Below are 12,183 nucleotides of genomic sequence, written 5' to 3'. Positions count from 1 at the left end.
TTGGTCACCCTAGCAGGAACAAGCATTTGCAATGCAATAGGTCTCGCATTAGGAAAGTTTGAGCTATTGGTATTGTAAATGACACATTTTTTATTTATGTGTAGGTTTTGAAAATAGCGAAATTAATAGCTTTGTCATTTACAATGCCAATAGTTTTAACTTTCGCAAATGTGACACCTATAGCATTTGTAATACAATATGTGTTGTATTTACGTGACTTAGATATATTGATATTACAAATAACAATGGCTTTCAATTTTTTTAATAATACTTAAATAAAAGTTATTGTAATTTATAATGGCAATAGTTTGAACTTTTGTAAATAACTTTTGTGAAGATTATGAAAATTCAAGTGTGACGAAAATCCAAGAACAGAAGTGAAATATTAACCTATTCTTGTGACATTTGTAATAAGGCTTGAAACATTGAGAGAACATATTTGAACTAGTTGTTGTTTAATGGTTGCACAGATTGATGCTGTGGTGGCGCTGAGTGATGTTGTGGTGCGACGAGTGATGTTGTGGCGTTCAGTAATGCTGTGGTAGCGCATAGTGATGTTGTGGTGCCCCTGAGTGATGCTGTGGTGATGCGATAGATAGAGTGGGGGCGATAGATAGAGTGGGGGCGATAGATAGAGGGAGGGCGATAGATAGCTAGAGGGAGGGCGTTAGATAGAGTGATAGATAGATAGATAGATAGATAGATAGATAGATAGATAGAGTGATGGACAGATAGAGTGATGGACAGATAGATAGATAGATAGATAGATAGATAGATAGAGATAGATAGATAGATAGATAGATAGATAGATAGATAGATAGATAGATAGATAGATAGATAGATAGCAGTTTCACATATTGCCACAATGTTGTTTTCGGTCTTTTTTTTACTTCTTAATTTGGAACAAACCATCTTTACGCAGACAATAAATACTCCTACATAACCAGCTGGTCAGGTAGCATTAATCAGAGTGTTCAGGGGTTAATCTATTTAATGCGTGCTCGTTGTCTGTTCATTTTATAGCATGAGATGAGCTCCCAAGGGTCTGTCAACTCACATATAAATGCAAACGTGATCTCTAAAAGACAACAGTAGCACACAGTTACAAAGAAGAAAAGCTTTAAAAAAAAATGCCATGGCTGCCACCAGAGTAGAGTAAAAGATGCATCAACGGCAAAATTAAAAACACAAGTGTGTGAGGAAGTTACTTTTAAGATGTCAAGTTCCTCCTGAAAAGAAAATGTAAATACTTACACAGCCCATCTCTATGGTAAGGTATGGAAAATAGCACTTTTCATTCAGATTATATTAGTTAACTGGTAAGGGAAACTGTAGTAAATAGTTCATTTTTTTTTCTTTGTATGTTACGGTACAATTTTGCCATTATAATTGTAGAATGTGTTTGCATTTGAAGTGTACATGAAAAATAAAAAATAAAATAATTGACAAGGTTTTAAAAAGCACAATCAAACTAAAATCACTTTCCACCACTATATTAGAATGAAGAAACTAAATCCACCCAGCCAGCATACGTTTTATATACAAAGATGCTTTTAATAAAATGCTGTGTATATCAATGTATTGTTTTTTGGGTAGCGGTTTGAAACCTATACAGCGTTTGTTAATAGCCACGCTGGGCAGTGCCTGTGTATACCTATGGCGCGCTGTAATTAGCACTGGCACAGAACTGAAATCATGCTGTGTCCGCGTTGTACTCAAACACTCACACTGGGGGTGGGGGGGTGTTGCTTAATGAGACAGTGTGAGGAGCCATAGCCCGAAATACGATGTTGGTGTCATCCCAATAATCAAGGGAGCTCTTTAAACTTTGAGGGGGGTGCTAAACATGCGAGTCCAACTTTCCATTCTCCACAGTTCTTGGTGCCCAGGCTAGAGTACCATGGGCAAGTCTGTAAGCAATAGATAGGCTGTGGTCAAGGGGGGGGAGGGGCAACAGGTGAAAGGGGATAATAAATAGAAGCGGGGGGGAGAGAAGGAAGCATCGAGTCGGGGGCAACGGGTGAAAGGGGATAATAAATAGAAGCGGGGGCTGGGGGGGTTGCGGAGAGAAAGAAGGAAGCACCGAGTCCTAAAATATTGTGTATGGTATAAAAAGCATAAAGTGTAAGTGACCTAAGAGACATGAAGCAAGGTGATATATGTGTAAGAGCAACAAACCACGGAAATAAAGGGGAACCGAGGTCTGTATCCCGCAAGTGGGCGCTAGGAGCAGAGAGAGCAGGCAAGAGCCAAAGAGCGCAGCAACCGGTTGGCGAAATTATAATAAGGGCTATATTTAATACGCTACTCCGTGGAGTAATGCTCCGTTGTAATAATATTGGTATGGCACTGCTAAAAGTTTTAAGACGGCTGCTTATGTTACCAGCAGCAACATATAATAGAGGGACAAGGGTCCCGACGGGCTGCATAATGTAGAGGGGGCACGAAAGGGAAGCGAAGAGCGGAGGAGGATTGCGTGGCGGGGGAGGGGGGGATGGGGGGGTACTTGTTAGCATAAAGTGTAAGTGACCTAAGAGACATGAAGCAAGGTGATATATGTGTAAGAGCAACAAACCACGGAAATAAAGGGTCACCGAGGTCTGTACAGCAAATGAAGCAGCAGCCACAAGCATTTCATTAAGCTCATTCAGTAAGTAAACAGAACGCTGAGCAGTGGTCGGATGTCGAGTAGACCTTGGCATTGCTGGGTCGGGCGGGAGCGCATTGCTTTGAAGTGTGATGCGGGGGGCGGGGAGCGGCAGCTTTGAAGTGTGACGGGAGGCACAGACAAATGGTTGTTTGTGACGTGGCTGGTTGACGTGGCTGGTGTGGCGGGGGACGGGGGAGGAGAAGGGATTAATTTGAAGTCTGATGCCGAGCGTCAGGGAGCAAATGGCAAGCGCGTGCACGGAGCACATGCACTGTGCGTAATCCACCTGCCAAAGCCTTCTTGGTAAGCTTTCCTGATGCACCTCTATATGTCTCGAGCTGCAATGCGCAAGCGCATTGGCAGGTCGAGACCTAAAATGTTAAGGAAAAGTACTACTTGGGATATAGTAGGTGTCTCAAGGCAGCCACATGATTATCTAAAGACAGATGTGTTGCATCTATGCTCCACAATACATACATGGATTAAATTGTTATGGAGCAGTACGTACAGTCTTAAATAAGTGATAAGGAAGGGTAATGGAACTGGAGGGATGACCAACAGCAAGGATAACGAAAAAACATGGGCGAAAATGCTTGAGAAAACACATCTTAACCACTGGAAATTGGTCTGGGTAGCGTTTCAGTCGCTGTTTTAGCTCGTGTGTGCACCCATATGTAAATCCATCTTAGCCTGTCTGAAAAGAAGCAGTCCAGTATAACCGCCTCACTCCTAACTCCCATGCACGATAACCCCCCCGCAATTAATTCAGGCCTTTAAGTGGGATGAAAAAAGTGTGTGGGGTCAGTGGGTTTGCATAAAAGGGGCGTGGCCTATATAATTACGGGTGTCTCTTAAACGTGTAAACTAAAAGCCCAGAGAAGTGTGCTACTTTACCCATTTTTATACACCTGAAGGAGTAGGGAGTGATAAAAGTGTCACTATTTCGTGGTGGCATTTGCTGTGTGTCTTAATACTGCCCTCGTTCACAAAGTAGTGTGACATGCTTCATCATAGGGCTGCTCCCAAACACCCCCACGCAGCCAACGCCTGGGGTGAAGCAATAGGGTAGGTGAAGACAAACACAACATATAAGAGAAACAATAATGTCTAAAGTGGCAGGGATCACCGGAAGTGAAAGTGCAGTGTGGATTAAAACTAGATCCGGAAATGACACCTGTTTGGCTATTACTGTTTCGATCAAATGCCTCCTGCTAGAGGTGAGAGCAGATTTAATTAGGGGAAAGAGCAGCAAGGGAGTAGACAGAATATCAGAATGAATGTTAACTTGCGGAGACCTATATAAAAGCTGTTTTTTGTAAGGCTCATAGATTGAAGATGGGGTAAGGTTGAACAAAATGAGGCCTACCAAATCTATGTCATGTTGTCAATTGCTAACATCGCAGCTCTCCTTTCTGCACATTGTATATTTTCTTACCTGAAATGTCATTCCCTACTAATGAGGAAAGTGGTAATTGTAGGGAGGAAATTCTAGAAGGATAGGTGGATTTTTACTCATGTAAACTTTAAAGAGCAATGTCTTTGGGTTCTAAGAATAAGATCTGCGCTCACATGGAGGGGTTAGGACAAAAGGGTAACAGTAATGGTCGACGTGTCATGCTCTGTCAAATTAAAGTGCTTCAACTCACACTTGCATATGCAGGGTGACAGAAAGGCTAGGATTTGAACCAAGACCTGTCTAGAGCTTCCCCGGACTGGTGCTCGTCCACCTTTGTGTGCTTTTGGGAACATCTACGAGGCTCGAGATATGAACTCCTGTTCAAACTTTGCCTCCAGTGGCCTAGTAGGTGAAATCTGGGCCTTTAAGGATTGTGTAGTTTCTGTTCATGTTGCCAGTCTTGATTGCTCTTCACTTCTGCCCTCATTCATGAGGTGTGTTTCTAAAGCAGTAGCCAGTGTTACTGCCTTTGTAATCGTGCACGGCTTCTGCTCATTCAGTAGCATAACTACTGCCTACTTCTTTTCTTGCCCATTTAGCATCCATTTACTCACTTGACTACATTACTGCCTTGTGCATGCTGGCAAATAAATTAATGGGCCTTCTCCAAGTACCCAAAACACAACGGTATGGGTGTTTATACAATGCTATTTTTATCAGTGTTATGGTATAAATCACTTATCCCTAAATTACCAAGATTCTGGCATGGATAGGGGCAAGCCCAAGAAGAGAAGAAAGACCAATTTTATTGGAAGAGGAAGCCTCAATCACATAATGTGAAATGCTAAAATATAGGCAACCTTTCCCTACCCTCGTAGGACAATACCACCAGGGCAGACTCTCCCTCCTAATAAACCTGATGAAGGGAGTTCTTAATTAAGATGGTTTCCTGGACAAAACAGGGGGATCCAGATAAAGTTAAAAGTATCTAGAGTTAACTGGGTTTTCACCTTTATTAGTGGTGACCTCTGGTGCATCTAAAACCAACCATGTGATGGAATAAGAGCACAATGGCTCAGACCATTGTCTCATCGTCAACTTGGTTCTGCCCTGAACTTAGTGGCCTATATCGGTAGGGGGCATTCGTCAGGGCTAAAGATCCCTAAAGACCTAGACTAACAAATAGTCAATAGTACAACGTTAACATCATGCACTAGAAGGACCATGGTGAATCCAACCTGGCCTTAGCGCTAGTAAACTTAGAACTACACAGAAACAAAAATCAGGACTTTTTATCAGCCAGGTATCCTCAAATAGAGGCTCATGTTATATGCAGAAGTTAAGGACCTCATGTGTGGGTCACCAAGTACCTAACTGTTTAGGTGTACAGGCACACAATACTCACTTGCTATGTAGCTGCCTATATATGTTTTAGTCCCCAAACCACTACCAAACTGGACAACCAATACCTGTAACTCAGACATACAGGAAGGTCTCTGACTCATACCCCATTCCTCCTTTCTCTACCTATCCTTCTCCAACACTTACACAACTTTAGAGAGTTGTTGGCCCAATTGCTGTAGTCAACATGAGATAAAAGGTGAAAGCGTAACAGAAACCATGAAACATGGCAAAGAACATGCGGAGTAATTTATAAACACCAGCTAATTACAAATATAATATTCACACCTATCTCTCACACTTGCTCTATCACATGGCTAGACAGTATGACCCAAGGGAAGATAAGAGTACACCTATAGTCACTCACGCACCTCATCAAACACCTTACACAAATATACCACCCTACCAAACACTCCCCGCGGTGTAGAGCGCTACACATTTGATAATGCACTTTTGTGACACACAATGGGGATACACAGAAGTATATTAATACTACAATAAAAAACTTTAAAAAATCACTAAGTTACATCTCAGAAAATACTGTAGAGCTTGAATTAGATCATGGTAAGGATAACAGATTTCCTTTGCATTATTAGTATATCACTAGAGGCAAACAAACTTCTCTAGAAGTCCTTCAAAAACCAGAAGGATAATTTAGCATTTATATAACACTTACTGCCCACAGATTGTTGCTTTGAAATGCTGTACATAAAACATGTTAAAGGAAGAGCACAGAGTGCCAATAACATACTATTTAATGACCGTGTACTCAGCAAGGAAACAAGGTCAAGCATCTCAAATGTATGTCACTGAAGATATGCAACACGATGAAAGTGTTAAAAACACAACTGTGGAGATAAGCCAGAACCAGGTGACATACAAAGTGAACAGAAGTGTGTTCAGTCAAAGAAATCTCCTTGTGGCATCAACTGCTTAAAAAAGTGTACAAAGTTATACCAAAGATAGATATAGTTAAACATTCGTGGTCACTGACACTGGGCTAGCTAGAGAAGCACCGAGCTTACCATTGTGAAGGCTGTGGCATGATCTTAGAAATTTCAAGTATTGAACTGGTGCAGGCACTTACCCTAAACTATACTGGTCAGGGTCAATGATGGCTCTTCTGTCCATCCTCCCCACACCAAGGTTGGTCTCCACAATGCTAACCGAATGCCGCTGCCTCCTCTCTTCATGCAGACATGCTGGTACAGAGTCGAACGAAGAGTTGCTGACAATACTGGATCGTGAAGAAATTTCACTATGACCAGAGTCTGAAAAGTTGTCCACTGTGCCACTAGCAGGCAAAGAGTAACCTAGACATTGAATAGAAAAACATAAACCAAACAAAAAAATATTCAGTGAAATGTAAAATGTCAACAAGCAATGCAAAGAGCAAAACATATTTCATGGTGCATTAAAAATATACCACTTCTCTGAACACGTTCTATGGATGGCAATCTCCAAACCACAAGTGCCAGTAAAAAGAATGGTTTGAGATCCCTTTACCTGTGTGATGTCACATCTGACATCCAGTACCTGCTCAACTCACAAACATACACATTAACCCTCTCAAGGGACATAGACCAATTACTCACAACAGGATGTCGTGTATTTCTATAGGTTCTGATTCGATCCCCCTATTCCTGACCCTATTCTGGTTAAACTTACTAGCTAGTTAACTAACAGTCAGCCCATGAGGCAAGAAATCCCCCATGATGCAGATACCGTTATCTGACGCAGTCACACTACGGCACAGGAACGTGTTATCTGATTAGGTCATAACGCTTGAGATCTAATTAGACAAGCGATATTCCTCCAGCCCCTGATAAGGCATACGACGTTCTCATAACAAATCAAACCTATGACAACCTGGATAATCCGTGCGGCCATTGTTTTGATTTCACAGAGAACTTTAGTAAAGAATGTGCTAACGAGCAAGTCGTATGACATCTTTATTGACGTACCTATGTCCATCCTTACGTCAATCTCGGCACCTTTAAGGTATAAATATTGCCGACCTTGCCCTATGCAAACACACGCGTGGTGACAAGACGGAGCAGCCATACTTGCCGAAGCCGAGAGCAGAAGCAGACCCCGCAGGCAGCAGCCCCGCCTTCCTGACGCGCTGAGAGACGCGCTGCTATCTCAAGCCGAGAGACCCAGCACCGGCGCTTCTGGGCAGCCCTCGCAGGCAGCCTGGGATATCGAGAGCAGAGAAAGAGATACCATTCCTCATTCATCCTAAATTCCAGGTACAGAACTGAATAACCCCTCCTAGAGAATTCTTTAGTTATTCACTTGGCAAAAACAAACTTAAACTAAACTGTAACTTTCTATTCCCGCCCACGCATTAGACTTAGGTCAGGTACACGGGGTAGGCGTATTTAGAAACACCAGTTGAGTACGTTTAGTCAAATGTATATGTGTATGTAAATATATTTTAATCATTTTAAACATCATATGGCTCAGAAACCATATCAATGTTTTTACAGTATTATTTTATACTATTGCTTCTAATGTATGCACTTTACTTAACTATAAGTATTGCAATAATATCGATCCATTTCTCTTGTACGAGAAAAGAGACTGATCAATAAATAACATCTTTTATTGAACACGCCCGTCTCTTCCTTTTCTCTACATTCTGATGAGACTAAGAATGCACGTACTGACTGAGTAAAATAATTGCCTTGTGCTCACACGACTCTCGAGATTGACTCTTGATTAGGGGAGAGCAAAGTTGTCATGTTCTATGGTTGTCAGAAACTAAATCCCTTCTTGTCTAATCAGGGGAGTTCATCCTTCCTTGAACATTCGAGAAAGTTTCTAGCGAACTCTGAGCTTAGCTGGCAAACCCAAAAATTAAGTCTAGTTTCGACAGTAGTAGACCTAGTTAACGTCTGGCCTAGGCCTTTACTGCTGTAGGTACTATTCCAATGCGCAGAGCCTATTGGGAAAATAGGAGCTACACTACATGGCGCCCAACGTGTTTGGAAAGGGCGATAAAACTAACGTAAGACATTTAGAGTAACTCAGTCGTGCTTTCTCACTCAGACCCCTTTTCCCAAATACTCCAAAGACGTCTGGAGTGGGTGAAAGGTTATTATATCCTCCAAAACCTCGCAGGAGGGAACTCCTATGTACGGTTCTTGGTCTAGTCAACGTTGAAGGATAAAACAGTTCCAAAATATTGTGCACCTAATCTCTGTTTCCATAAAGAAACCTGATCTGCAAATAAAAATAATACCATCCTGTCAGTAAAATGGGAGACAGTGATGGAGAAAGAGAGGCAATTAGATTAGCTACTGAAATAGCAGATGCTGATGCTACCATGCAAACAGCAGACCCGGATATAATACTCATCCAGGTCGCCAAAAGGAGATCTATAACCTTAAAACTTATAGAAAATGGACTGACACCTAGAGGTGGCACAGTCATATTCGTAATTGAGGCACACGAATATCGGCAGACAGAGGTATACTATACATGGATACATTTTCCAGCAGCAAATGCTGTAACAAAGTACTTCCACTATTACAAAGTAGAGGAACCTCCTGAAACGTACACTCCTTTCGAGGAGGTGGAAGTACCACTCAAATTCCAAGAGCATTTGCTCTTATTTGATGGCGCCCTAAAACATAATAATCACATTACAAGGCTCGGTCCTTTAGGAAGACCAGGAGCAACGTGGCCGGTCTTAGCCGGATACACACCACATCCAGACATCGACGAGATGACTGCACCAGAGCTATTAATACAGCTAAAACAACTACTAAAAATTCACAGACAATTAGTTCAGTATGTAATGCGGACTTCAACAATTCAGCCAGCGATTAAAATTCCACAGCTGACCCCTCACCAGGGGAACACAAATAAAATCACACCACAGAACATCCAATCCTGCCTAGGTAAAGTTCCAGCTAAACGGGAACAGATACCATTCTGGTTGGCACAGAAAATCACCCAAATAGAGGCGGTGTTTCCTGACACCACCCCATTAGAAAAGCACAGGATTCTGACTATATGTCTCCCAATGGGAATCGCACCACACATTGAGGACTGTGACACTTGGGGTACGGTCTTTGCTTCAATCTACACAAAAACGCACGGTGTTCCATCCATTTCGGTAATACCAGATGTGCTAAAACAAATTCAAGATGAATACGGTCCAGAACCTGCTTTAACTCTTGGTATGAAATTACTGAAAGACTTCAAGCAGGTCTCGGCTATATTACTAGCCAACATAAAGGGTGAAGCAGCAAACGTGGCGATCCGCCAGAGGTTAAAAGAGACAGATATAGCAGACCAACCAGCTGAAATTGCCAGAATCATAGAAAAATCCTATGAAGAACTAGGCAGAGATAGTCTAGGTGGAATACCAGTAAAACCGCAACTGACTACAAGTCCAGAAAAAATATTTTTTAATAATAATTCACCAAAAAAGAACTGGGATGGAAATAAACAATCCAATCCTAAAGAAAAGAAATTCCAGTCCAGAGGAAGGTCTCCTAGGCGAAGAGAGAAATCTCCAAACCCGAGACAAAGGTCACCTCAGAGTGAACCCTCTGGGAATAGATATAACCTTAGAAATAGGGATAATATTAAAAAACCTGATAGATATCAAGACATTGATACACGTCCGTCTCAATCTTTTCAGAATTCCTCGCAGAAATCGGAAAGAAGAGGACGATCAGAAGAGCACGCCAAGTCCAAAGACAAGGAACCTGCTCAACTGAAAAAGAAATCACAATTTCCAAAAAAGAAGGTAGCCAGTATCAAGGTAGTTAACAATGCCGAGAATACTGAGGACACAACTGAAAAACGGAGAATGGGCTCAGACAATGCTAGACAGCGCAGCAGAGGTGAGCATAGCTCGCAAAGTCCTTATGAATCATCTGGAGACAGTGGACACGAATGAATACCTTCAAGTGGAAACTGCAGATACCAGAGTTAGCAAGCCCCACAAAATATACGAGATAACATTACGTATAGAGGGAGATAAGACTAGGAAAATAAGGGGACTATTTTGGGATAACCTATCCAAGGGCTATGACATCCTTCTAGCTGAAAAAGACTGGCCACCGGAGTTTGTCAGGGAGTGCCCTCATGGCGAAGAAGTAATTATGCCTGCCTTCTCGAATCAAATACCGATTCACAAAAAATACACACTTGCTAGAAAGTGGGCAGTGGCCTTAGCACCTGCTTTATATAAAAATCATGTAGGATGGGATGAGGATTCTCCTCCTCACAAAGTCCAGTTAAAATCACAACCTACTGCACAAAGGCAGTACCCAATTAAGCAAGAAGCTAAAAAACAAGTAAATGAAATACTAGATCAGCTAGAATACCAGGGGGTGATTGAAACTTGCACCTCACAAATGAACAATCCTTTGTTTCCGGTCTCCAAACCAGACAATTCGTACCGTCTAGTTTTGGATTACCGACACCTTAACACATGTTGCAAAACTTTTGCAGTGCAAAACTCACACAGTGCTGCACTAATGAATAACATAGTGCGCAAAAAATACAAAACAACCTTGGACATCTCCAATGGATTCTTTTGTCAAAACATAGCACCAGAGAGCAGATATTTAACTGCATTTTCAGTAAATGGCACTCAAAAACAATTCTGTCGGTTAGCCCAGGGGTACAAGAACAGCCCGGGGGTATTCTCAGCGAGAGTAACAGAATTACTACAACTATATGATGATGAAGCATTATCTTATGTCGATGACATTTACTTAACAGATGATGACTTGGAAACTCACTTGAAAAGAGTGAACACCATAATACTTGGGTTCGCAGCAGAGGGTTACAAATTCAACTTTAAAAAGTCCAGAATTGCCCATCTGACAGTCCTATTCTTAGGATATGAGTTATCAAGTGAAGGCAAAAGCCTGGCAGACAATTTCCTAGAGAAATGTGCCGTAATCCAAGCTCCTAAAACACTAAAAAACCTACAGTCAATTCTAGGCTTCCTAAATTTCGGAAGAACTTACATTGCAAATTACGCAGAAAGGGTCAAACCCCTTTACGATCTAATTAAACCAGACTTTAAAAGATCCAGTTGGACTCAAGCACACACAGAAATTTTGAGATCCTTACAAACAGACATGCTAATTAAAACAAAATTAGAAACCCGTGATAATACACGCAACCTTGTGATCCGAGTCATCCCAGGGAGATGCGGATTCACATACCTAACCTCTAATGAGGGAGATAAGGTACCAATTGCATTTAAATCGCACTTGTACACTAAGGCTGAAATGAAATTTAGCCCAACGGAAAAAATTCTTACAGCAACACAGACAGCTATAGCAAAAGAACGAGCCCTGGCACAAGGTAAACGAATAATAATCGTGACACCAATACCAGCCTTAGAGGCGGTAACAAAGGCAAGCATTCCTAATGCGAAAGCACTCCATCCGAGATGGATACAATGGGCTAACTCTCTTGCTGCAACAGACGTGGTGTACGAATTTGATCCTTACTTAAAAACACAAGAATTTCTACAATATGAATTCGAATGTCCTCTGCCAACCGAAATTCTGCCTCTAGACCAATACGGCTGTATAATATATACAGACGGATCAGCACAACCCGCAGTAGGGGGTAAACAAGCTTACAGTGCTGCGTGCGCGATTGTTAAAGGTCGTTGGCACGAAGGGAAATTTAAACCAACCCTAACTAAGACCCAATCTCTAGGAGATTGCACAGCTCAGCGAGCTGAATTACT

The 12,183-nt window shown here is 41.8% G+C and overlaps 1 protein-coding gene across 1 annotated transcript in view; it reads right to left on the bottom strand.

Annotated features, from left to right (window-relative positions):
- The window catches only part of RAPGEF2 (Rap guanine nucleotide exchange factor 2), a 197,514-nt gene that overhangs the window by 63,952 nt on the left and 121,379 nt on the right, over positions 1-12,183 (bottom strand). The window contains exon 19 of the mRNA XM_078677004.1: positions 6,535-6,760. Within this exon, the coding sequence (XP_078533130.1) occupies positions 6,535-6,760 (226 nt within the window). The remainder of the gene's footprint in view (positions 1-6,534; positions 6,761-12,183) is intronic.

Source organism: Lissotriton helveticus, chromosome 2_1 (genome assembly GCF_964261635.1).
Source record: "Lissotriton helveticus chromosome 2_1, aLisHel1.1, whole genome shotgun sequence".
Taxonomy (NCBI): Eukaryota; Metazoa; Chordata; class Amphibia; order Caudata; family Salamandridae; genus Lissotriton; species Lissotriton helveticus.
The sequence above is the reverse complement of the archived record's forward strand: the minus strand, read 5'-3'. Positions and strand labels throughout refer to the sequence as shown.